Below are 27,820 nucleotides of genomic sequence, written 5' to 3'. Positions count from 1 at the left end.
AGTGAGTATTCTTGAAGCACAGTTAGAGCTCTCTAGGCTCCTACCATATATGTGTGTGTGCACATCCTTGCTTGTAGTTTTGAAAATGCAACTCCCAAATCCCCAACCAACACAGCTGCTATGCTGGCTGGCTGAACTCTTGCAAAGATAAAGATTTAAAAAGTAGTTTTCCAAGCTCCGATACAGAGACATGGAAAATAGATCCACAAAAGGCAGAGATACAATAATGAGTAAAATGTTCCAGCAGTCCACATTAAAACCTATTGGTATGTCTTGCAGAGATTAGTCAAGTCCTGGCACTTATAGACATTGATTAAAAAGCATACTCACAGGAGTCAGAATTAGGTGGTATTTGACAGGTAACATGCAATAGGTGTCAAGATCTGCCAGATGATGTGCACAAGTGGTCATTATCATGGCAAATGGTACACAGTAGTAATCAATATTTGACAAGACCTGACAGCTAACATGCAGAAGCAATCAATATTGACATAGGCAACAGATACATTCCAAAGAAATTTGCCTTAGAACTACATGCATTCAAAATGAAATGCTGCATTTTGGATTTTGGTTTCACGTGAGTAATCAGAAGAATGAAAGACACCACTTGGCTAAAGACACAAATGCGACAATTCTATCTGTGTCTTTCCGAAAAATGTTAATAATTTAATTCTTTCCAGTTTTCCTTAAGATTAACACTCAATTGAGTCCCAATAGTAAATTGGGGCTTTTTCTGAGTTTAAATGGGAACAAAATAGGTAAAATACGTATATTCTCTTTCCCTTATTTATGCATACAAACACCACACAGTGTTCTCAGTTTACAAAACTAATCTTTCAAATAAATACTACTTGGAAAATGAAATACAGTATAACCAGGATTTTCATATGGGAAACATAATTGATAAAACAGGAAAGAAACGGCTCCTGTAACAGTCAATGGACACAGAGAGGAGGCCAATATTTAATTATCTTGCACATGTGAATCCTGTACAGGAGGTAGTGTGGTGTAGATGTTGGACTAAAACTTGGGAGACCAGAGTTCAGATTCAGCAGTGGACACCCACTAAGTGACCTTGCGCAAATCACACTCTTTCAGTCTTAGAGGAAGGCAATGCCAAACTGCCTCTGAATAAATCTTGCCAAGAACCCCCTATATGGTTGCTATATGTTGGAGTTTACTTGCAGGCACATAATATGCAAATTGCAAGTAATCACTTGAATTATCAGTTGTACATTGCTACCATGATCATTTATTCATAATTAAAATGCAACCCAGTACATACCTACTGAGAAGTAAGTCCCATTTTATTCAAGAGGTCTTATTCCTGGATAGTGAGCAGATTAGCTCTACTTTAAATCTCGAAACAGCAATAACTGTGAGATACCAATGTATTTTTAAGACAACATGTTAACTATATTAAAATGCAATTAACTTTCAGTTAAGCAGATCTGAGACTGAAACCAGACAAAGTTAGCTGAACTTGGGCCTGGTACAGACTGCTGGAAAGCAATGGTTTAGGGCCAATTTTAGGGCTTGGGATTGTGGAGCGACCGCATGCTCCTGAGCCCTACCTCGCGGTGGCAGCAGCACCATCATCACGCAGCCTCGTCCACATGGGGGTCGCAATGATGACACAAGCGCGGCATCTAAATGTTGTGGTGCTGCATGTGCGTTATCGCTGCATGTGAGTGCACCATTGGCACACTCATAGTGCCCGCTGCGCAGACTAAAAAGACTAAACTGGCTTTCAGTTGGTTCTTTTTAGTCCTGACAGAGGCCGTGGTGTTTGGTTGGTGCAGCCTCCATCAGGAGTAAAAACGGGTAGCTCCAGCCTATCCTTTCAGGGCAGTCTGTTGAGCCACTTAGTTCTCATTGAATCCAATAGTTTTAACCCATACCTTGTTCTACTGATTGCAACAGGACCCAGGTTCATCTAATGCTCAGTGCAGTCCTGTGTGTCCTCTTCACACCTTCCCATTTTGTTCAACAGGGATTAGCCAATACATTTTTTTACTTCCTATATGTCCTAAATATGCCCATAATAGCAAACTTAAAACAACAACTTAAACTTAAAACAAAATAGCAGACTTAAAACAACACCTGACTCCATCAACTGCCTTGTAAGTATCCAAAATATCCATTCTAATTGTTCCAAACTGATCTCCTCAGAATTTTCACTCTCCATTTGTTTAGCTGTACCCACCGGACTTTGATCTCAATTTATTTTATTAACCATTTTATTGGGGATTGTTTTTTAATGGCATTTTAGGGTGGGAGGGAGATAGGGGAACTGGGATCTTATATGTCCTGTTATGCTTTTATCTATTGATATTCATGTTTGATTTTATTGTTCTTGTTTGCTGTTACCCACCTCGATCCAATACAGGGAGAGGCGGGATACAAATAGATATTATCATTATTATTATTATTAATTGGCAAGAAAAGCAAACAAATTCCAGCCATCTTATCAGTCACCCCCAGCCATCTTATATTGCCTTTTCTGTTGTTCACTGTATTGACAGATGGTTTCCTCACTGGGAATATTGTAATCAGATTTAACATATTTATCAATAAATTAATTATCTGTCAATCCCATAATGAGTTCAAAGAGGGTTTGATCAGTCTACTTCCACTACAATTTATAGGCAATATTTTCAAATATATTTTTGAAATCCTCCCTTTTCACTTAATTTATGTACAAAGAGCCAAAAGAAGTTAAAATAAAAAGGTGCAGAGATAAGATCAATGGCAACTGCGATAAATCTGTGCCTTTAATTTTCACCTCAAACGTCAAGGTGATGATCATTCAGAAGCTGCTAAACTTGATGGGGTTGTATCATAAACCTGTAGAACAAGTTCAGTTTCAGTGCTGGGGCAGAAGAATATAAAACCTACAGGTTAAACAGGGTGTTGTAAGATTTAATTAATATTTATAATTCATTCCAAGTTCACTAGCAGAAATGAGAGCAACTAAGATGTTCCAATGTATATTGTTATTTCCAGAGCTACACAGCCACACATAAAGTAAACTGTTCTAGGGAGGGCTGGACTCATGCTTTGAGGGAGGAAAAGACCTCGTAAACTTTCTCAATTGCAGAATCACTTTGTGATCTACTGTACACTTCCTGGCATAGAAGCAATACCCAAAGTCTCATTTGTCTTATTCAAATCTGTTTTGTTGTTGTTGTATGCCTTGAAGTCGTTTCCAACTTATGGCAACTCTAAGGCAAACCTATCATGGGATTTTCTTGGCAAGTTTCTTCAGGGGTGTGTGTATGTGTGTGATCGCCATCCTCTGAGGATGAGAGAGTATGACTTGCCCAAGGTCACCCAGTGAGTTTACATGGCCAAGCTGGTACAGTATTCTAACCTTGGTCTCCAGAGTTGCAGTTCAGTGCTCAAACCACTACACTACACTGGTAGCTTCTTGGATTAAAATGCACGCTATTATTTCACACCAGTCCTTGTGAAATGGTTAAACAACTTAAAGACAGAAATTCCATGAAGCCCTGTTGGCACATTCTGGAACTTGATTCAATGAAGTGTTGACATTGAAGGCCACAAACTGCTTGTCTAGCCTTCTTACTTTTAGATCCAGTGCACAGTATCCTGGAGTGAGCAAGCATGCAACCCTTGTCCAAGCTTGCTGTGGTCTGCAGTCTAATTTCAAAAGCACCCAACAAGCAATCCGTTTGAGCCTCTACAAGAGTGACAGCTTTCCAGGTGAGGGAAAGAGGGAGAAAAATGGGTGGTGTGGGGACAGGGAGAGGAAAAACAACAACAACAACAACAACAACAACAACAGAGGTGGCAGAGAGGAAGCAAGAAAGAAGTGGACCCTGGCCCTCAACAGATTGTTACGTGTGCCTTCAAATCATTTCTGATAAATGGCGAAGATTGTTCAGAGGGAATTTGCCCTTGCCCTCCTCTGAGGCTGAGAGGATGTGACTTCCCCAAGGTCACCCAGTGAGGTTCCATGGCTGAGCAGGGGTTTAAACCCTCGTCCTCCAGAGTCCCAGTCCAACACTAAAACCACTGCGTATGCTGGCGATCTTTTCCTGGGTTGATGTGGCCCTTGAGAGAAAAATTTTCCCCATCCCAAATGATACAGAAGTAGCACCATTAAGCAAGCTATGAAACAGAGAATAATTTTTGGGCTTTCTGATACCACCATAGCCCCACAAATACAATTTTAAAAAAAGATGACATACAGTTTAAATGCTCTCAAAGCAAGGAAATGTCAATTTGATCAATTTCCATCTCAAGTCTTATAAGCTATATGATAATAACAAACCAAAGTCCCAGTATCCACTCTACTGGCAGTATTAGGCACCTCATCTAAGAATCATAGGTGCTGCATCAGAAGATACCGTGAGTAACTTTACAATGATGGTGTTACGTCACTAACATGATATTCAGCCATACTAAGTAATTGAAATGATGTTCAATGGGGGAACATGTTGTGCAGTGACTCCACTGTTGGCTCCACTTGTGCAATGGTTCCTATGGATAGCTATGGTTCTGCTCCTGTCCTGAGAATACACTGCATAACACCGCAATTCAACTTTATGTTGATTTACAATGATGTTACTTCCTAACAGGATCCTATTCGTAATTTTTTTTAAATGCCATCTTACAAAATCTGCAGTTTTATTCCAGTGGCTTTATCTCACATGGTATCAGCTGCACCGAATTTAGTGTAGTCATTTTAATTAAATCAATATCCTGCCTTTCGCCCAATTTAAACGCAAGGCAGCTCATAACACAGATTAAAAGAAAACATTGATCAAAAAAACCATTCTTACAGTAAAAACAGTTTTTAAAATCTACAATTTTAAAATGATCAAATAAATTATCCTACTAAAAACAGGTCTGATAAAAAAAGGTTAAAAGCATTTAAAACATAGCTATTAGGATAAAAGTCCAGCATCCCCATTAGAAGATCCTTCCGCAGGAACCAGTTAATAGCCAAAAGCCTGTCTAAACTAAAAGATGTTTGCCTGCCAGGAAAAGAGCCAGCCTATTTTCCAGTGAGATGGAGTTCCACAGTCTAAGAGCAGCCACCAAGAAGGCCCTCTGGCATGTCCTTACCAAGCATGCCTATGACAGTGATAGGGCAAACAGTGAAATGATGGCTAGGTATTTTCAGTAGCTATGGAGTTGTTGGTGTTGTTGGGGGAAAATAAAGATGGAAAACTCAGGGGACAGGGGATGAAACATCTAGGGAAAAGCCATACTGGCTTATTGTTACTCTGAACCTGGGGCAATGCACACTGCAACATTTTGCTGCAGATTTCACTTGTGATATTTATTTCTAAATTTGTAATCTGCTTTTTCATGTAAACATTAACACACACATACACAGTCCAATTAAACCTGAAAATGAAACATATTTAAATTCCAAATTATAAATAAAAAAATAGTATCCAGAAAAAAAAATAGCCATACCACCTGCCAATGCCTAAACTAAACCTATATTAAGTGTTCTAATTTGTAGTATTTCGGGAAAGGTAATAGTAGTTGCATTAGGTCTTTCCCAGTTAAGGCATCACTCAATTGTCAAGCCTAATGCTTATTTAATAACTTTCAGGTGGAAAAACCAAAAGACTAGAATGAAATGGCTGCTCTATTTGGTAGATATTATTTGTGAGCTTCATTCACTACAAGAATAATCTGCAACACCTGGGGAAGTCTCAGTGCCTGTTGCAGTTTCCTTACTGTAAGAATTAAATCCTGACTAAAATTTAAGGTAGGGAACACACATGCTTCCTAAATATTCACTACAGCTGTAACCATTATTTCCAACAGTGATTTCAGATGGCGTCTACATGTGCAGTACATGGCTTCCTTGGGATATCTGGAAAGCTGCTTGGAAATTAAAAGAAACATTTTAAAGCAACATGAGAATGGATTTTGATTTTGGTATACTAGTATATTATTTTACCATATTATAGTGTTGTGTTTTATTGTTTTGCTCTTGATTATTATGCCCTGGTGGCGCAGTGGGTAAATGCCTGTACTGCAGCCATTCACTCAAAACCACAAGGTTGCGAGTTCAAGACCAGCAAAAGGGCCCAAGCTCGACTCAGGCTTGCATCCTTCCGAGGTCGCTAAAATGAGTACCCAGACTGTTGGGGGCAAATTAGCTTACTTGCTAATTAGCTTACTTGCTGTTCACCGCTATGATCTTTGGAATAGCGGTATATAAATAAAACAAATTAATTAATTATTATATGTCTGGTGTTCCATCCTTTGGTGGAAAGGGTGTTATAAATAATTATAAATAAATATTATTAAAAGGACCCATGAGCTTGCGATGAGTCTATCACATGGAGTTTATCACACGGGAGGCTAAGTGCCTAAATCCTGTGCAGAAACAGGAAATCCTGGAAAAACCTCACAAAGGTGGGATCATTTTCAGACTCATTGGGGGCATTGAAGATTAAAGCGAAAATAACCTACATAGATACTGGACAAAATCGGCCGCTTTTTACTTTCGGGAGAATCATGAAAGTAAAAAGTGGCCGATTTTGTCCACTTTCTGTGCGGGTTAATGCCGGATTAATGTTCAATGCCCCTGCCGTTGTGTGAAAACATTCCCACTTTTGCGGGATTTGTCTACTTTCTGTGCACATTAATGCCCAGCATCATGTGAAAACGATGCCGCTTTTGTGAGATTTTCTCATTTTAAATCCCATTTCTACACGGGATAAAACCTGTGTGATAAACTCCTAATTGGAGGATGAGAACATAAGAAAACACGAAAGGAATTCACCCTATTGTATCCCATTGTCTTCCAGGTGCACATTCAATACCAAAAAACAGCAGCTCCTGTTTCGGCTGCTATCTTTTGTTTTGGGGCTGGGTATGCTGGTGCGGGGTCAGCACTACACTACAAATCCTAGGTGTCCCCTTCTCCATTTTCTATTTCTAGATCCCATTCTCTGTCCCTCTCCCAAGAGTAGAGCGGGATGGAAGGATCTAAACACTGTATAAATCTATTCATATGGTTTAGAGCAATGGCATAGTGGGAAATACTTTCCATGGCCATGTGCCCAAGGAGACTCCTTCAAAAAAGCTTTAACCTGATTCTAGCATCCCAGGATGGAATGGGAGCATGGCTACAAAGGGAGTGCATGACTTTCTTTGCCCTTAAGGTGCAGAGTGGTAACTTTTTGCAGAAGGGAACCTTTTTTGTTGTTCTGTTTAGCCACCAGAGGTGTTTGGGCAGTACAAATTGCACCAGGTGACACCCTAAGAGGGGTGAGACCACTGCTCTTCAAACATCTGCTTTTTGACAGAAATGGGCTGTGGCATTTGCCTGTGTCCCATTAAAATGCTGAAGAGATGGGGTGAGGCTCAGTGGGAGGAGAAAGGAGAAATACAAGAGGTTTTTTTTTAATTTAATATTTTTAAATAATAAATACTGTATTTTGTATCATTTTTACATTTTTTTAAAAAGTCAGATTTTACCAAATTTTTACTTTAACCACATGAAGCTATGTACCAGTATATGTAAATGCACTGAGGCTGTGTGTATGATATTGTGATTTAAAGGTATGGTTTTAATTTTGCTAGTTGTTTATGTCACAAGTATTGCCACAACATTAAGTGATATAAAGGATTTATGATTTATGAGTAGCATTAATACAAAAAAAATTACTAAGGCCCGTTACAGACGGGTCATATAGTACGCGCGGAGCGCATACTAGGGTTAAGAAGGGGCGGTGCTTCCACACACCCCTAACCTTAGTGCGCGCTCTGCGCACACAAAATGGCGGCAGCTGTTCCACACAGCCGCCGCCATGACGACGTCACGACCATGGCACCTCTATACGGGGCGGTGTGGACGTGACATCGTCACTCCGCGCCAGGGCACTTAGTGCACCCTTTGCGCGGAGCAGGAAGGAGCTCCGTTTCGGAGCTCCTTCCTGGCTTGCGCCACTGGGCGCAGCCTTCAAAAGGGCTGCGCCCAGCGGCGCAAAGGAGAAAGGGGCCAAGCAGCCCCTTTCTCCTTCTCCCCACCGCTGTGGAAAGCCCCAAGGACACCCCTTTGCCGCTTCCCCGCAGCCCGGAAAGCAGCGGATCGGGGCCTCAGCGGCTGCCGGTCTAACCACTGAGGCCCCAATACACCAGGGAAAGGGGTGGGTGCAGGCCACCCCAAACGGTATTCTGTATGGTGTGGGATAGGAAGAGGTCAGTGAAGGGAGGGGTGACTCCAACCCTAGTGACACCACTGTGTTCAGCAGCAATTTTTTCCCACTATCTCCTCGTCCTTTTCAAGAAATAATAGCTTAATAACTACTGAATTAATCATATTGGGTAATTTGTCAGAAGAAGGCATTTATATATCCAGAAGGAAGACAAAAACTACGGTAGATTCAGTACTTATAGTTATGAGAGGCCTCATAGCTTGTACTCCTAGCAAGATAATCAGATCATCAGAATAGGTTTGGAGTACTCAGGCAAAAGACTATTTTCAGAGGTAGAGGAGTAATCTAGGGCCCATACAGACAGGCCAAAATAAAGCTGCTTTGGGTCACTTTGGAGGTATGCTGTTTAAATGATACATGCATCTTAAGAGACCAGAAGCTGCACCAAAGCACACTTCAGTCCTTAGGACTGGAGCATGGCTTTGGCATGGCTTCCGGCCTCTTTGGAGATATGCCATTTAAATGATGCATGCATCCTAAGAGGCTGAAAGCCATGCCAAAGCCACGCTCCAGTGACCCAAAGCAGCTTTATTTTGGCCTGTCTGTACAGACCCCTAGTTACAAGTTACATAAGCCAATTTTTTTTTTGATGCACTGAGGCTCCTATGCTATGCAAATGTACCCCAGAGTTACGTTCTGCTTTGCTGAATGAGTTCTACTTCTAAAGGATTGCAGGTTAAGTGCAAAGATGACTGCTTCTTATTGCATAACTCTCTGCCTTAAAGCACCTAAGTATCTTTGGTTCTTACTGATTTTTCTCAGTTACAGTCAAATTGAAACCATGACTATTCAGATGAAGATGATTATTTCTGCTTTCAAAAATCAATGGACTCACCTCCAAGAAAAACAGCCCTACGGATGTTTATTTGAAAGTCAATCTCCATGAGTTCAATGGTAACAACTGCTCCCAAGTAAATACACACAAAATGGGAAATACAACTCAAAACAATTTTATTTTGCCTGGAGGAAAATGTAGTTAACTTTCAAAAGCTTGGGTTTTCCTGAGAAAAGCTGTACCAGTACGTTCCTCAGCAACCACAACTTTTGACACTTTTGATCTTGGTAGTTCTGCACCACCTAAAATGAAGAGGCATCCATCCTATCTTCTGACCATCTACCTTGACATTAATGTAGAAAGCCACTTGACAGTGCTGTAAGTTTCATAAGAAGTTCTCGAAACTGAATTGGAAGCTTTCTCTTTGAAGCCAGCAGTAAGGAAATACTGCCAGAGTACAAATAAAGGACAAGCTCTCTGGGATCACAGCCTTATATCTCTGTGTCTGCCTTCAACTTGCCTGTCAACTTATGGCAACCCCATAAATTTCATAGTGTTTTCTTGGGCAAGGAATATTCAACTGGTGCTTTTACCTGAAATATAGCCTACAGCACCTGGTGTTAATTGGTGGTCTTCTATGCAAGTACTAACCCAAGCTAAACCTGCTTAGTGTCCAAGATCAGACAGGAGCTGGTGTCTTCAGGGTATTTAGGCTCACTATGACTATACTTGGTTGCCACCAGTTCATAAGTTATGGATTTTCTCTTCTTCTCCTTGAAAAAATATGAGTTGTGTCAGTAAACATTAACAAGCCCCACCTTCAGTTTCAAAAGCTATGGAGAGGCAGATTCTACTGGTATATTTTTAAGAAAACCTATTTAATAATAATTAAATAAAATGGCAGAAGAGGGACTCATGATTAGTTAACAGAGCCATACAGTGTCAGTTTAACTTGCCACACAGAAGGAGAAATGCTATCCGATACCTATCTGCTCAGAAGTATAAAAATTTACATTAGATGCAAACAGGGCTAACTCTGAGGCAGCTGCACCTAACAAAGGATGGAGGCAACTTGGATCTCGAGAAGAGCATCTCTTTGTCTAATGGGACTTAAAAATATTATCTCCTGGAGTAGCCACCTGGCCAGAAGAAAGAGGGGCTGACCTTCATGAATGCCCCTCCAATACTACCTGAACTGAGAACACCTACATTTTGACAAAATGCGGGCTTGTTTCTCCTGTATGATTTTTAAAAACATTTTTGCCTGATGAAGAAGCCAGTGGAGCTTTGAAAGCTTGCAACATGAATTTTGTGCACTTTGGTTGGCCCCATAAAGGTATCACCTTTTTGTGAATTTTGGCTGTCATTGTACTGTTTAATGATTAAATAAAGTGGCAGGACAGGGCCCCATGATTAGTTAGGAAATCCATAAATTCCCAGTTTAAATTGCCACAAAGAAGAAGAGCTACCCTCTGCTTATCTATTCATGAGTATAAAATTTATATTGGATGCAAAGGGGGCTAACTCTGAGGGAACTGCTTACAGTGATTCAAAGAGGCAGCCATGTTAGTCTGGAAAATCAGTACGCAAAGGGATCTTGCAGCACCTTTGAGACTGAAAGAAAGAAGTTGGTAGCATGAGCTTTTGCAGACTTGAGCCTGTTTCCTCAGATGCACATTTGGAGTAGAGAGTCCTGGGACAAACTTAATTTGAACTGACATTTTCACACACAACTGGTTTACATAGATCTGTCTCTGGATTCTCCTCTTCAAACATGCATCTGAGGAAGCAGCCTCAGGTCTAGGAAAGCTCATGCTTCCAGCTTCTTTCTTTCAGGTTTCAAAAGTGCTACTTTCCATACTGCCTATGGCAGTTGCAACCAATGATTCTTTGCTAAATATATATGTGTATGTATGTATGTGTGTATATATATATATATATATATGTATGCATGATTCAACCCCATCCAATGATCCCACACTGTTAGCAAGTGTGGTGTAGTGGTGTCAGTGTTGGATTATGACTCTGGAGACAAGGGTTCAAATCCCAGCTCAGCCATGGAAACCCACTGGGTGACCTTGGAAAGTCACACTCTCTCAGCTTCAAAGGATGGCAATGGCAAACCTTCTCTGAGCGAAGAAAACCCCATAATAGGCTCGCCCTAAGTTGGAAATGACTTGAAGGCACACAACACACACAAATGCAGAGAAGCGAGTTCAATGGAAATATAATGAACGCCGCCTTAAAAGATTCATACAAAGGATCATGTCAGGGTAAGCCCTGCTGCTGCTTGTTGCTGTGTGCCCTCAAGTCCAACTTGTGGTGGCCCTTAAGGTGAACCTATCATCATGGGGTTTTCTTGGCAAGTTTTTTCCAGAGGGAGTTTGCCATTGCCTTCCCCTGAGGCTGAGTGTGGCTTACTCAAAGTCACTCAGTGGGTCTCCATGTCTGAGCAAGGATTTGAACCCTGGCCTCTATAGTGGCTCAAACCACTGGCTCCCATTGCTACTCCCAAGGAAAACATAGACACAGCCTCACTATATATTTAGGCATGGGCTTCCTCCCAGACAGAATGACCAGACTTGGTCCTTCTTTCCCGGCACCTGTCCTCCGTTTCAACCTCCTGTCCAGGAAGAATTCCACAACGTCCTCCATTTTGAGCATGGATTTACGTCTGAATGTGTGTTTTTAGCCTTCTGTTTTGTTCATTTGATTTACAGTACATGTATAGTAGTATTGAATGGCGGAAGAATTCAAAGACATAGCCCTGTAAAATCAGTCTTCAGATAGACCTTGTAGCCCCTTTGAGACTAACTGGGGGGGAAAAGTTGGTGGCATGAGCTTTCCTAGACTTCAGCCGGCTTCCTCAGATGGTTTTGGAAAGGCTTACTGTGAAAACAGGACGCTCTCATAGAAGAGCTAAAAAAGCCCAGGTGGCTCTGAAGGGATGCCTTTCCTGGAAGAAAACCCTCCTGTAATCTATAGGCAGTGAATACACAGATGCATTTGGTGGTGTGGAGGAAGCCAGGCACAGACCTATCTGTGCCTTTGGATGTCAATTCAAATTACAAATCCTTTGTGTATAGAAATGAAGTGGCGGGTCCAGTTTTAATGTGGACTAACGACCATTGTTAAAACTGGACCTGCAGCTCCATTTCCATACACAAAGGATTTGTAATTTGAATTGACATCTTCACATACCAATGGCACATACAGTGGGCCCTTGTGATACGCTGGGGTCTGGTTCCAAGATCCCCGTGGATAACAAAATCCGTGGATGCTCAAGTACCATTAAATATAATAACACAGCAAAATGGTGTCCCTTATAAAAATGGAAAATCAAGGTTGATATTTGAAATGTATACCTTTTTTGAACATTTTTAAACTGTGTATGCTTGAATCTGTGCATAAAAAATCAGTGTATAAGAAGGGCCGGCTGTATATGTCTGTGCCTGGCTTCCACTCCACCAAATGGATCTGAGGAAGCAGACAGAAGTCATGCCGCCAACTCCTTTCTTGCAGTGGGTCTCAAAGGGGCTACAAGATCTCTCCACGATTGTTGTTGTTGTTGTTATTATGTACATCCAGATGCATATCTGTGGAAGCAGACTGAAGTCTACTGAAGCTTATGCTGCCAACTTCTTTCTTTGAGCGGGTCTCAAAGGGTCTGCAAGGTCTCTTCACAATTATTACTATCCCTCTGGCTTTTCTTCCTGAGCAATTATTACACAGCATATCCAAATGCATCTGAGGAAGTAGACTGAAGTCTAGGTAAGCTCCTGCTGCCAACTCCTTCCTTTCAGTGAGTCTCAAAGATCCATCTCTAAGTAGCATTACATGTATTTAGCTTTTGTTGGTCCTCCCTGCGGTCAGAGGCCCTCTGGCCCAGCCTAGTCCAGGGCAAAGCCTCCCTCCTACTGCCCTCAAACAGGACTGACAGGATTAGGCTCCATCTATGCAACATAGTCATACACACCCCACTCAACCCCTCCCTCCTTCCTGAAGGAGGTGGAGGGCTAAGCCTTGGAACGCAAGGTCCAAGCCCCGCCCAACAGGGGGAGGGGCCTCAGAGCTGAGGGGAGGGGCGGGGCGACAGGGAGCGGAACCCTCCCCCATCCAACCGAGATCCCGAGAGGTCAGAGAGAGCTGCCAATCAAAAGAAAGGAAAAAAGGGGGGCGGAAAAACCACGCCCACTTCATATTGCTCCGCCTGAGGCAGAGAACAGGGGGCGGAGCCTCAGAGCTGAGGGAGGGAGGAAGGGAGGGCAGGAAAAATACCAATCCGACTGAGGCTGAGAGAGAGCCTCTATTCCCGCCCGTTGGGCTGCGAGTGGTCAGAGAGCGCTGCCAATCAAGAGAGAGCAAAGGAAAGGGGAAAACCACGCCCACTTCACATTGCTCCTCCCACTTTGCGCGCGAGAGAGAAAGAAGGGGCGGGTAGATAGGCGGCCGTTGCGCGCGCGCCCGCCCGCCCGCCCACCAACTGTCCTGACCAGAGAGCAGGAAAGGAGGGCAAGAGTGCGCAGGCGCGCGCGAGAGAGAAGGCGGGCGGGAGCGCGGGGCGGGTCTGGTGCCGTTGGAGGGAGGAGGAGGAGGGAGTTTGAAAGGAAGGGGAAAATCGGAGCGAGGCGGAGAGAGGAAACAAAAACAATCGCCCGGGCGCCGCCATCTTGGGTCTGGCTCTCCCCGCCGCCAGCAGCCCCAACGCGAGTGAATGGGTAGCTATGAAAGTACCACAGGGGCGCAGAGGGGCAGGGAGGAGGGCCGCTCAGCCGGGGCTGGGGGGCCGTGAAGGAAGCGCCCACGCCCCCTCCCTCCCCGCCTCCCGACGCCGACGCCGCCCGGAGGGGAAGCCTCGCCTCGGCCCTTCTGCCGCCGCCGCCGCCTCCTCCTCGTCCAGCTCCTCTGCTCCTCGTCCACTTGGGCTCCGAGGGCGCAAAGTTGGGCTCAGCCTCAGCAGCAGCAGCAGCAGCGTCGCCTTCTTCGTGGGCAGCCGAAGGGAGAGCAGAGGGCTGGACCAGGCGGGAATAGTAGCAGCAGCAGCAGCAGCAGGTCCTTGGAAAGCGGGGAGGAAGCGCTAAGGAGGAGGAGGAGGGAGGCTTCGTTCCCGGCTGCCTCCTTCACGCTCTCTCTCTCAGGAGCAGAGGAGGAGAAGAAGAAGAAGAAGGCAAGCAAGATCGGAGGCCCCCGGAGAGTCGGAAGGAGCATCATAATCACAACAATAGCCCCGAGTGTGTCCGGGGTCTGCGTCGCCCCAGCCTTGCCATGGTCGCCCAGCGTCGCCCCGTTTGGACACAAGCCTCTGCTCCTTCAAGGAAGGGGGCCTTCTAGGCTGAGGAAGGAGAAGGAGAAGAAACCCCCTCCGTTGTCCCTGGCGGGGTGTTTTGAGTATCGTCATCATTATTAAAAGGGTCCTCTCAACCCTGGAAAGTTCTCCTCCGAGAAGGCAGCCTTCTGGTGGAAGAAGAAGAAGAGGAACAAAAAGGAAGAAGGACCTGGGGACAAGGAATATGCCTCCTCCTCCTCCTTCATTGCTCCCTGGATGAAGAAGCCCTCGCTTCCCTCCGGGTTCGGCGCCTTCTCTCTTGCCTGCTTCTCCAGGGTTGATTTCAACGATTAATAGGAAGCGGCGGTGTTTCCAGATCCCTTCCTTGCGAGATCAGCATCATCGCAACCAGCGGAGTATTTGACTCTCGCTCCTTCCTCTCTTGCGTTGACAAAAGAGAGGGGACTGTCCCTGGCCCATGCCTCGCAAGGCGTGTGATGGAGACGAAAGTGTTGTTTACTAATAGTAGTAGTAGTAGTACCTCGGAGGGAGGGAGGCCAGGAAGACGGCCCCTTGCCTGCTAACTCTTAGACTCTTTTCCGTAGAGGAGCCGAGGAGAGAGAGGCCTCCGAGTGTGTCCCCAAACTCTCACCCATCGCTCCTGGGTTGGCTGGCAGAAGGAGGACTGGATGGACTGAGTCTCTAGCAGGCCTTTGGGTTTACTCCTCTTGCTTTCCCATATAACTCTTAAAGGAGGATTTTTCCAGGACGCTGGATATATATATACTGTATATACACACACACACACATATATATATATAGACACATATAGAATTTCTTCGTATTGATTTTAACCGTTTGGAAAATGGGAGCTGCTACCAAGTTGGTGTTTGCTGTTTTTCTTATCTCTTGCTCTTCAGGTAAAGTATGTTTCCCTTCCCACAATTTAGTCTTTCTTCAACCTTGCCTTTATAGTGTCACTTATGAAAGCAAATTAGCCTTTTCACATTCGAATAAAGAGAAATCTCTTCTTCACGAAGACCTTTTGCCAACAGCAATGATGATACATACTGGTCTTCCTTTTCTTGACAACACATTAGCTTGAATGCTACAAACCGGCATCCTGAACAAGTTTTGCCAAGTGCTGGTGTGGAAGCTAATAATTAGGAACAACTTGAATGAAAGGTTTGGGGGGGTTTAAAATAATCTGCCAGGATGTCAGCTGCAAAGTTCCCATGTTGATGTGAGCAGGCTTTTATGAAAACATGGTGCTGTGTTTTTAGGGAAATGCTCAGTCCTAACCAGTTAGTGCATCAAGTGGCCTTGGGCAAAAGGTACATGCTTTGAAATGTTGTCCCCGCAGCTTTATTCCAGGGCATGTCTCTTAATTGGCCCAGTGACACTCTCCGTTCTTCGTCTCATGAAGAGTGTCTGCTGGAATAAAATGGTGAGCAGGTTTTGGTGGTGGAGAAATGCCCTTCTGGGCAGCAACTGGTGATGAGAGACTCTGTAAGGTGTGCTCTGCGCTGGGGCCATCTAGTAATCAGTCAGATGGCCACTGTTCTTGGTTTCTAACTAAGAGTTAGGCTTTATTTTTGCACTGTGTGGGATGTGAATGTCTGGTGTTAGTTAAAGAGTAGCGTGGATATTAAATCTGAATTGGTAGATACATCTGTCATGATTTCACTTTTATTTCCATCATTAGATAAATTCTGCTCTGCAGCAGTTGTCTAATATGTGTAGGATCTTGCTGAATGGTACACTCTCTTGTGGTTATTAAATGGATGCAGTCTAGTCTTGTGTCTGTAATGTTATTGATCTATTATTCCGTGTGGGTTGACTATGCTCTGAAATGGCGATCACTGCTAGAGACTGAACAGAGACTACAGTACTACTTAAAGGGGAAATATAACTGAACTAATCATAGTAGCCCATCAAATGAAGCTACAATAAACTGTCTATGTAGTCGTACTGTGCAGCCACCTTAATTTCCCAATGAAAGTTGCTTATATGCTTGTATTATATGCTTTAAAAAAAGTTTTCTTAAATGTAGAAGAATCTTATGTCTCCTCCTCTTTATTTCATTTTGTAAATTCTAATCAAGTTTTCCTTTTCAGAGATGTATCTTACCAATGGTTTAACACTGTTCCTGTCAGTAAAAACAAGTAAGCATAGTGCATATATAATCAATGTCAAACTTTCAACTTCGTCCCAAATATGTTTACTTGAAATTAGATTCCTCTTGCATTTCAGAGAAGTTTACTACTTGGCTATGCCCAGCTTAAGTGTTATGCTTTTGATTTAGTCAGAAGGATTCTTTGATTCAAGAGGCAATCTGTTATGTGAAGTTCATGTTCTTGTCTGTAGTACTGTAAGTTTTCTGCATGTTAACTGCTATATAAGGCATGCGTAGGAAAGGAGCATGGATGGTTAGAAATATGCATAGCAGCTCACGTGAATGCATTGCTTTTATAATTGCCACTGCTGTGGATGCAACATTTTTTGGAAAGGAAGTAACTGGTGAAAACACTTAAGATAGTTAAAAACTTAGATTCTTACTAGAGTAGGCTACATATGTTTTTCCTGTTACCTTTGTTAAGTTAGGCTTCTGTTTGGCGGAATTAAGCACGATTAAAGCATAACAGCCAAAGCTCACTTGTTAGTTCTAGGTGGAATAGGTGCATTAAATCAAAGGAAACTTGGTAAGCCAACACTTAATGTCAGTCGGGTTGTTCTGATTGGAGCTAACAGTTGAATTTAAGCCTATCTTTTTAAACTGTAAAATCATGGAAACAAATGACTTTTTAAATACAGTCGGCCCTTCTTATACACTGATTTTTTGTACACAGATTCAAGCATCTATGGTTTGAAAATGTTCCAAAAAAGTATAAGTTTCAAATATCAAACCTTGATTTTCCATTTTTATAAAGGACACCATTTTGCTATGTCATTATATTTAATGGGACTGGAGCATCCACGGATTTTGTTATCCACAGGGATCTTGGAACCAGACCCTAGCGTATCACAAGGGCCCACTGTAACAATAACCCAGATGGATGGCCTACTGTGCTCCACATCTCTTTTCCTTCTCAGATGCAGGCCAAACATTTTTTGTCCTTTATTGATGAGTTTTTAAGCTCTTACAGAATACAAATTACAAAGTTGTATTTAGTATAGAAAACCCCTTTCAGATAAGATCTTTGGAAAGGGCTATATTATGTCCGAGTTTCTCATTGGTTCTCCACTCCACTTTTCCATCCAGATACAGTGCAATCCGGTAGAAACATCACTCCTTTTCTGTGAATATAGAGAAAAGAGATTTGTCTTCTCTGTTCTCCTGTACCCCCAGTTATAAAATTGTAGTTGGAAACATAGCTAAATTACTTTAGGACAGTGGTCCCAAACTGTGCTCTTTAAGGGATTTTGGATTTCAGCTCCCAGAATCCCAGACTATTGGCCAACATGGCTGAGGCTTCTGGGAGCTTAAGTCCAAAACCTCTTAAAGGGCACAGTTTGGGGACCACTGCTTTATGATCCTAAGATCCCCTAGCCAACTTGTGGTTAATGTACTCCTAGAAAGTCAGTTCCATAGAACAGACTATCATCTCCTTCTGAATACATATAATTCAGAATGGAAGAGGATGGGATTCAAACTAATTACTCAGTAAGCATAACAGAAGTCTTCCTACAATATTCTGTGGAATACTTTGCATGGAGCTTAAATCTGTTTTAAAACATACACATACTGGGAAAGTGGTGAAAGAGTGTAGGAAGTTTAATGGCAGATACAGTATATGGCTCCTTTAAGGGATCATATGTAAAAATTAATGTTGAGAGGATGTCACCAAGAGTGATAACAGCATTTTAACTAGTACAGTGGTACCTTCCCTTATGCGGCGGGGGGGGGGGGGGGATAATCTTAGTAATGGTATGGGTGATGGTCTTATCTCAGGTTGAAATAGTATGAATAGCTGTAAATAGAGAAGCTTTTAAAAATTAACTAACTCTTAGAATAAATTACCATATATTTAGATTGAAATTAAGAAAAAGTGAAAGAAAATAAGGCAGACATGATATTTTATTTGCATATACAAAAACAGGAAATCTTGCTCTCTGTGTGTGTGTATGTATGTATGTATTTCCATGTGCCTTTGACTTATGGTTGCCTGATGACTTGTGGTGGCCCTCACGAATTTCAAAGGGTTTCCTTAGGCAAGGAATACTCAGATGTTTTGCCAGTTCTTTCCTCTGAAATACAGTCTACAGCACCTGTTATTCATTGTTGGTCTCCCATCCAAGTACTAACCAGGGCTGACTTTGCTTAGCTTCCAAGATCAGACAGGACCTGGTGCCTTTAGTTTAATTTTTATTAACTACCATTATGATTTCTGTCATCATCCCTAGAGCATATATTATTTTGTTGTGGTTTGTCACAAACCTGTTTCCAAAAGAATTCCTAGTATATTTCTAGCTGAATTTCCTAATGATTTATAGTTGATGAGCCCAAGCACTGTCTAATGTATATCTTGTAAGTGGGGTTGTTTTTACATATATCAAGGAAGAGTAATACTGTTGGACTGTACTTGACCTGTTTGTTTTTCTTTTTGATATTCCGTGGATGTAAAAAATAGCCAGAGGATTTGTAATGTTTGGTAATTCTGAGATGCAATAACAATTTATTGTCTAGTGCAGTTCTGTATTGAATCTGTATTTAGAAACCACTTTTGTTGTTGCAGTGATAGAAGGATGCTGGTTTGATTACTAAAGTATAGTTTCCACTGAATTGTCAAAATGAGAGTATAAGGAATGTCATTTATGCTTCCCTGTCTGTCAATAAACATATTGAATGGGGGTGGCAGTTCATATGAGGTAAAACATGACACTGTAGTGCAAGGAAAATTACCATGGCATGAGAAACAATTGCCCCTGTTCATAATACTAGCTTAAAGGATTCTGATCTTCCCTGAAAAGAGTTTTCTTTTATTTACACACACACACATTTGATTCCAAACTGTTTCCAGAAAATTCTTTTTCCAGAGTGAAGCCTTTCTCAATAAAAGGAAATAACAGCTATGTCTGCATAAAATCCACCTCACACTTTAATCATGCCTAGCTATCATGGTTCTAGAGAAACATTTATCAGTATGAAGAATCACTCAACAGAGCATCAGTAGTTCTTCAACAAAGCACAAGGTCACCTAACAGTTCACTGTCTTTTCGTTCCACTAAAGACATAAAATTTACCAGATTTGTCCTATTTTCATCTTCATCGTTCAAGAGGTATATCCCTTTGGTTGTGCATTCTTTCTCTCAAAGCAACTGCTAGGTTTGTTTTGTTCTAGTCAAACTTGTGGGAACAAACTTGTTTGTTATTTTTATTAGGATGCAGAGCAGTGAACAACAACAATTTCCTTGCATTTAAGCCTGGTGGGACTTCTGAGTGAATTCATAAGGTGTGCTGTCTTATTGATGTTCAGTGTGACAAAGCTTGTTGGTATAGTATGGTTGGCCTACAACATTGGCAGGCTAGTGATCCACGGATTGCAGCATCCATGGTTCACTAACTCCCATATTATTCAGTGGTGGTGTATGCCATTGAATATGGGGTGGGAATATCTTCATTTTTCCCCATCAAGGGGGGGGGGGGGGGGCTGGAACCAAACCCTTGCGGATGGGAAGGATCCACTGTACTGATTTAGTTGCTCCAAATAAAGTAGTGAACAAAGAAATGAGTTAATTAGCTGTGAGTCCAGCCTCAGTGTTTCACACTTCACACTAGTTGTGCATTCAGCCTCAGTGTTAAAGGAAATTCTTAAACATTTGCTATGAATATCAGGCTACTTGGCCAGAATGTATAATCACGACTGAGTGTTAAACATGCATTTCCCTCACATGCCTTTGCACACAGAATTTTATTCCTGTTCTATTACTGCTCCTTATGATCTTCAGTTACTAGATCGTTAAGGTACTTAAGTGATATTAGTTTGTGTTTTGGATTTATTTCTTGTTTGGGCCTTCAACCATTTCTGACTTATGGTGACTCTATAATAGGGTTTTCTGGGGCTCAGAACGTGTGTAATTTGCCCGAGGTTCCTCAGCAGGTTTCCATGGCCAAGCAGAGAATCAAACCCTAATCTCCATTAGTAGTCCAACATTCAAATCACTGCACCATTTATTGCATCTAGTCAGTGAGTGATGCGTGATGATGTTACTGAAAGCTGTGAAAGTGTGTGTGGTTGGGCACTTTCATTTTGGCTTCAAGATAATGAAGAATTCATTGAAAGAAATTTAGGGCCGGAACAGACCAGCATAAAAAGCCAGTTTCAAGCCAGCTTGGGGGCATGGTGTACAGACGATGGACACCCCCCAAACACCTGGAAGCCAGTTTCAGTCCACCTTGCTACCCACATGTAGCACATGTGGCGTATATATGCTGCATGCCCATGGAGCATCTTACAGCTGGCTTCTGCCGGCAGCACAGGCAGTAAGCTGGCTTTTTGCTGTCTGAAAAAGAAGTGACTCTTTGTTGCTCCTTTTTCAGGCAACTTCAAGATTGATTGGGGCCACAGAGTGCAGTTGCTGCTGCCCCAGTTTACCTTCAGAAGGGGTGGCTTAAAGCAGCCCCTTTGGGACGGTCTATTTCATCCTATAATGTCAGTAGTGTTTATTGTTAAATATAACTTCTACTTGAGCTTTGGCAGTTCAGTGGTCAGATAAATTCTTTATTCTTTAAATTTATTGATTTCAGAAAATACTTCAGAGTTTACTCCTTGTCTGGATTTACTGAAGCACTTTCATTCAAAAATTCCATACAGTCCAGATACTTAGAGGTATTCATTTCTAAACTCTACCATTCAGGACTCCTCTATAGCTAGTCTTGGTTATGCAAGTTGTTCCTGGCATTCCTTTAACAAAAAATTTGGTACCAGAGGTAGAAATAACATGGAAGAATAGGTATAGGTTTCTACACCATGAAAAAGAAGAGGAGTTCATTTTTAAGTAAACATTTTGTTAAAAACAAACAGAAGTAATTAAAAATGCATATGTGAAAGGTCAGGTAAGCCTTGAGTAAGTCAGCAAAACCTATCATTGGTATTTTCTTGGCAAGATTTGTTCAGATTTGCCATTGTCTTCCCCTGAGGCTGAGAGCATGTGACTTGCCCAAGGTTACCCAGTGGGTTTCCATGGCCAAACTGGGAATGGAAGCCTGGTCTCCAGGGTTATCCAAACTAACCACTATGCCATGCTGGCTTCCTTCAGATCTTCTAAGCTTTTTCAAAATGCTTTCAGGAATTATTCTTTTTTTCCAGCCTCTAATTTCTTTATGATTTTCATTTTTGTGTATAAGTGTATGCTCTTTAAATTGTGCTGGGTGTAGTTGGTAAGGCAGGCTTATTTGGTATCTCCTTTTCTCTTTGGCTGTTAATACATGCTCAGTAAGAGATTCTGGAGGCAACTGCCTTGCCTGTATGCCTTGCCTGTTGCATGGCGGCACACACAGCTAAAGGAGGATCAGCTAGAATTGAATCCCATTCTTTCCTAGCTCAAGCTTTATTGCATTGTTTGCTGCAGACATGCTGCTGCAACCTGAAAGTATGTGCTTCTCCACTCTCCTTCACCCAATGGCAGTGTAGGCAAAAAAATTAAAGTACAGTGGTGCCTCGGGTTACGAAATTAATTCGTAACGCGGCCGCTTTCGTAACCCGAAAAGCCTTCGTAAGCCGAATTGCCATAGGCGCTAATGGGGAAAAGCCGCGATTCTGTGCGAAAAAGCCGAAAAAAGCACCAAAAGTTTTTTCGTAACCCGAAAAAACATTCGTAACCCAAAACAATAATTCCCTATGGGATTTTTTCGTATCCCGAAAATTTCGTAACCTGGGTATTTCGTATCCCGAGGTACCACTGTACTTCCAGTTAGACAAGAGGATGAGAAGGAAAAAGGGGCTGGACAGAAATAGAAAGATTGTGTAAAAAGGAGCTTCTTTGTGAGAGGCTTTATTTATTTTTACACTTATATCCCACCTTTCTCCCAAAATGGGGTCCAAGGTGGCTGGTTAACCAGGATATGCCTGTATACTAGTATTATTCTTAGAACACTGGCCTTGGTGTGCAGTATACAGCTTTCGCTCATGTTGCTCAACTACTGTAGTTTCATTTTTGCTTACCAGATCTATTCTTGTTGCCCTGCCTAGTAGCACAAAGATATAATTTATTTTGTAGTCCTCTTTAGCTTCTATATGGAGCTGTTAAGTGATTCATTAATTTGGACTGTTATATCAACAGTGTGTTAAGGCTGCATAGCACTTTTATTTTCAATAAATTCAGATTTATTGACTTTATCTTAATTTATCTTAATTTGAACGTAGTTCTGGACTAGATGATGGATATGACATTTATGTGTCCACAAGATAGAGCTGTAGCGGAACCTATTACAGTTCCAGTGGCAGTTGACAGTTGACACTTTTATTATGGAATGTTGATGCTGTCAGTCCTTCTGAGAGAGTGTGTCAGTTATGACAGTTGGTGTAAGAGTAACTGCCTCTCTGTTTTTGTTGTTATGGTTGTTTGGTTGGCAAAGTAATTTAGTTATTAAAGTAACTTATTTATTAAAGCTCTCGTGTAAAGTGAAGGCTTGAAGTGCTCTTGTCGTTATTTCTCAAGCCGGGAGCTTAAGGCCGTTTGCAGTGGTGAAGGAGTATTTTTCTTCTTGGCCTGAATACCTTTGCAGACATCTCTTCAGATTCCTTCTCCCTGGCGTCCTGTCGATGTGGTTCAAGTCTGTAGGTGGTCGTGGTGGACACAGCGCATCTTTCCATGCCCTAACACAGGGGTAGGCAACCCTTTTGAGCCGGGGGCCGGGTTGCTGTCCCTCAGACAACCGGGGGGCCGAAGCCAAAAAATAAATAATTAAATATTTTTTTAAAAAAATTAAATAACTAAATAAACCGGGACAAATGTAGGACAAAATTTTCAAATGGAGGGCACTTTTTAAATAAAAAATGGAGGACACGTGAAAAAAATTGCTGATTTTTAAAATATGTTAAGATAAATGCATGTTTCTGAGGCTTCTATAGACAATTGCCCCCCAAAGGCCCTGGCGGCAATTGGCGGCAGGACCGGGCTGGGGCCGGTCCCAAGGCCTCACCGGGCCGCATTCGGCCCACGGGCCGCAGGTTGCCTACCCCTGCCCTAACAGGATAAACATGCTGTGATTTAAGTCCAGCTCTCGGCTCCACCATTAAAAAAGGATGTAGATAAACTGGAGCGTGTCCAAAGGAGGGCAACCAAAATGGTGAAGGATCTGGAAACCATGTCCAATGAGGAACGACTTAGGGAGCTGGGGGTGTTTAACCTGGAAAAGAGAAGGCTAAGAGGTGATACGATAGCCCTGTTGAAATATTTGAAAGGATGTCATATTGAGGAGGGAGCAAGCTTGTTTTCTGCTGCTCCAAAGAACAGGACCCGAATGGATGCAAGCTACAGGAAAAGAGATTCCACCTCAACATTAGGAAGAACTTCCTGACAGTAAGGGCTGTTCGACAGTGGAACACACTCCTTCCTCAGAGTATGGTGGAGTCTCCTTCCTTAGAGGTCTTTAATCAGAGGCTGGATGGCCATCTGTCGGAGATGATAATGATAATAATAATAATAATAATAATAATGGATTTATTTATATGCCACCCAATCACTGGGAATCTGGGCAACTTACAACAGAGGGGATAATAGATGGTTCCCTGCCCTCAGGCTTACAATCTAAAAAGACAGAAAAGGAGAAGGGAATGGTGGGGGGAGGAGGTGCTTGGCAGGGGGTTCCTGCATGGCAGGGGGTTGGACTGGATGGCCCTTGTGGTCTCTTACAACTCTGTTATTCTATGATCCTGTGATCAGTTCCCATCAGCCAAAGAGTAAAGCGCTGTGGGAATTGTAGTCTAAAAAAATAGAAAGCCAAAATATTTCCAGCTTTGTCTGGCTGGATTGTTAGGGGGTTCCTAGTTGCATTTGAAATAATTTACTCTAGTATGGGATGCCTTTCTGTAATCCAGCAATAGTATGTCATATTTTCATTCCTGAAAGATAAGCAAGCCCTGGAAGATGTTGCCCTACTCTCAAAGACCTTTGTCTTACGGGTTAATATAGGGTTTCTTTTTATTTCCTATGCTATCAAACATTGCATTGTGGTGGAAACATGCAGTCTTCCATATGTTGTTGAACTGCAAATTGCTTCTGGTCTAACCAGCATAGCCAGTGCTTGACCAATGGGAATAGTGCCAGTCTAGCAGCTGAAGGGCTGTATGATTCCCAGACCTAATCTACATGAAGTTACTGAGTGAAATTGTACAAGTATCTGATCTGACATATCATTAATGTGCTGCTGATGCAGATCTTTCTCAGTGCTGATGCAGAGCTTCGCTGGAGAACTGTGTTAGATGAAGAAATGCTTCAGCACCTATCTTTAGAATTGCTTGCTGAGAAACCCAACCCACAATTTCTTTTATTCAATCTATGGTTTGGGTTCAGACTACTGTAAGTTAGTTGAATAAACCCCCTTTGATTTCAGTGGAACTTTTCCCATTGATTATGACACCTGTGTTCAGTTCATGTAATCTGGATCTAGTTCTTTTTATTTTTTGAAGTTCCTGGCATCTAGGAAATCTGGTAATATGAATGTTTCTGGTTCTTTTATTTTACTGTACTAGTAAGTTGTTGTTTATTTTGTTACACAAAATACATGTTTGGGAATGGTTTGTCATATTTTGTACTGAAATCTTCCAAGAGACCTTTAAGTTGTATTGGTGACTGCTTATGATATACAAAAAGGTCGGATCTGGATTTCTATGTAACTGAATAAAGTGCAGTTTGCCTAAAATGTGTGATTACTCAGACAGTACTTTTAGCGTTGTTTCTTTTCTCCAATGCTTAGAACAGATACTTTTCAGGAATGCAGATACCATGCAAGAATAGAGTCTCAGAAATGTAAAGCAAAGTCAGCCTTATCCTGTCATACACTTACGCAAATGCTGTAGATTTGCAAACATTTGCTAGTAATATTGTGAACCTTTGAAAGGTTTAAATTGTTTAAGTGGATTGCATTAAATCAAGGCATTGTGAACCACTGGTATTAATGAAGAAACATGAGGTTCTAATATATATATACATATTTAATGTTCTTGCATGCTAATAATTGGCTGTATCAATAAAAATATATGTAACCAACTAAAAATATTGCAGTTATTCCTTAGCAACATAATATAAAATCTCTGGTCATGGCAGTTTGCATATCTTTTAAATTATGCTTTATGTGATAGTGAAAATACTAAACCAGATTATTTACAAACTTCTCAGAAGCTTTATGGAATCAAAAGATAAGTGTTTTTTTCTATGACATGGAAAATAAATGTTAGTGTAGTGTGACTGACTGTCAAAATATTCAATATTTGCACAATCATAATGGTCAGTGTCCTGCTCTCTCTATAAAAGCTTGCTCTCAAAAGGAGTATTTTGAACTTCCATTGTTACATTTTACATCAGAAAAGCAGAATTTGAACCAAATGTTGAGTGCAGAAATCAGTGCCAAACCATGAGCCACGTTCCCACTACGTTTAAATCTGGATTGCAATCTGGCTTAAATGGGCATGATTCCCACTGAATCCGATTTTAGACTTCGGTTCAGAAAGGGGGGCATGCTTTTTGCCCATTTTTGCCCATTTAACCCACGTCAAAAAGACGCTGGAAAAATGGGTTATTTTTTTGGCTGGATCAGTTTATTTAGAAATAAATCGATTCAGCCCAAGTGGGAACCAAGCAGATTAGAATCGGATTCGAATTGGAATCAAATATGCCCTGGTTCCCACTAGCAGTCTGGCCCGGGGGCAGCTGGCATTACCTGGCCTCTCCTGGCCCTTAAATCCCCATCCCAGCTTCCTTGCCGGCTTCCCTGGGCTTTTAAAAAAAATTTCCCATGGCCAGGGAAGCCGGAAGGAGGTCGAGAGAAGCTGGAAGCCTTGCAACCTCCTTCCTGGCGTTCCCCTGGCTTCTCTGCGACTTCCTTGTGGCCTCCCCGGCTGTGGGAAATTTTTTTAAAAAGGCGCAGGGAAGCTGGTCAGCAGCCAAAGAAGCTGGTAAGGAGGCTCAGCTGGGAATTTTGGGCCAGGATGGGCCGGGCCAACAAGCTGTCCCTCGCCACTTGCCGATTCCTGAACCGATTCCTGAAACCGGCGCAAACATTGTGGGAACCACGTTTTTTCTGAACTGGTTTTAGGAATCGGTTCAGGAAATGGATTTTTCAGTAAGAGAGAATGGGTCCATGGTTAATTATCTTTTGTTTGTTCAAAGTAGATTTCTTCTAGATTGGAGTGAGAATGGTTGTCTTGAATTTCAGAAGCCTTCAAAGGTCAGTGCGGCCAAGGGAGATATATTGGTCTCCTTGGAGTTTTAAGCAGGAGGGGGGTTTGGGGCTCTGTTTATTTCCCATGGCAAGTAGACCTGAAAATATTTTGAAGAGTTTTGATGGGAAAAGAGCTTCTAACTCATGGTGTGGTTCTCTTTTAAGAGGTTAGGTATTGGTTTAAAACACATATTCTTGTGATTTAATGAAGGGCTGAATCCAACGTTGCACTGATGGTTGCAATAGAACAGTCTTCTTATTTCACTTCATCCTTACATACTACCTGAAAACTGAGTATGGAGGACCTCCCAGCCTTACAGCTTTGGGAAGTGCATGGAAGTAGGCTATAGTGGACAAGTTAAAAATATAAAACCATTCAAAACATACCAAAGCAGATGCCTCAGTATGCTACCATCCACCAAGTGGAATTCCTTGTTGAAGATAAATTTTTGTTTCCTTAAAACATTCATTTTTCAAAGTGTATTTTAATCCACTTTTTAAAAACACATTTTATCCTACCCCAGTTATATTTTACTTTTTATTTGGAAGTCTCTGTAAAGAGTATCCACAGCAGCAAACAGTGTAAATTGAGCAATAAAAGAAAAGTTTAAACCATCCAGAACTCAAAAACTAAGCATAGAATATAGATCTCAAGCATTATGACTTATCAAAATGTTTAGCTCATCTGGAGAGAAACAGTAATGTCCCACGTGTTTTACGTTAAAGTTAGATGTGAGGATTGCAGACTTTAAAAGCTGGCATAAAATATGAATCTCATTTTTTCTAAAATGACAGATCAAAAATTATTCAGCTGTAAAATGCAGCATCAGCTGGACACATGTAACATCAACTGATCACATTTATAGAGATAAATGATCTAACTTAATGTAAAAGGGTCCATCTGTGATACTGATAATCAGAGATTTATTTCCCCACCATGTTGCTTCTGTACAGTTGCTGCCAGCTGCGCTGTCTTCAGTGGTTTAGCGATCTGCTTGGTACAGGCCCAATGGGTCAGCAGTTGGAACACTCCAGAGCTTGCTGTGGTCAGTTTGCACTTCGTTGTTTTTTTGCACCTTCAAGACGTTTTCGACTTACGGTTTTCTTGGCAAGATTTGTTCAGAGGAAGTTTGCCATCCCCTGTAGCTGAGAGCATGTGACTTGCCTGGGGTCACTTA

At 42.0% G+C, this 27,820-nt stretch overlaps 1 protein-coding gene across 3 annotated transcripts in view; it reads left to right on the top strand.

Moving 5' to 3' along the window:
• The first annotated feature begins 13,570 nt into the window (after positions 1 to 13,570).
• ACVR2A (activin A receptor type 2A) overlaps positions 13,571 to 27,820 on the top strand; it is a 78,969-nt gene continuing 64,719 nt past the window's right edge. The window contains exons 1-2 of one of the 3 annotated variants that reach the window (XM_042445768.1): positions 13,572 to 15,177; positions 16,375 to 16,422. In XM_042445768.1, coding sequence (XP_042301702.1) covers positions 15,123 to 15,177; positions 16,375 to 16,422 — 103 coding nt within the window. In that variant the 5' untranslated portion in view covers positions 13,572 to 15,122. Of the gene's footprint in view, positions 15,178 to 16,374; positions 16,423 to 27,820 lie in introns of all 3 variants that reach the window. The other 2 variants (XM_042445775.1, XM_042445785.1) reach the window with 2 other exon arrangements.

This window comes from Sceloporus undulatus, chromosome 1 (genome assembly GCF_019175285.1).
Source record: "Sceloporus undulatus isolate JIND9_A2432 ecotype Alabama chromosome 1, SceUnd_v1.1, whole genome shotgun sequence".
Classification (NCBI taxonomy): Eukaryota; Metazoa; Chordata; class Lepidosauria; order Squamata; family Phrynosomatidae; genus Sceloporus; species Sceloporus undulatus.
Note: the sequence above shows the minus strand (reverse complement) of the source record. Positions and strands in the feature narration are given on the sequence as shown.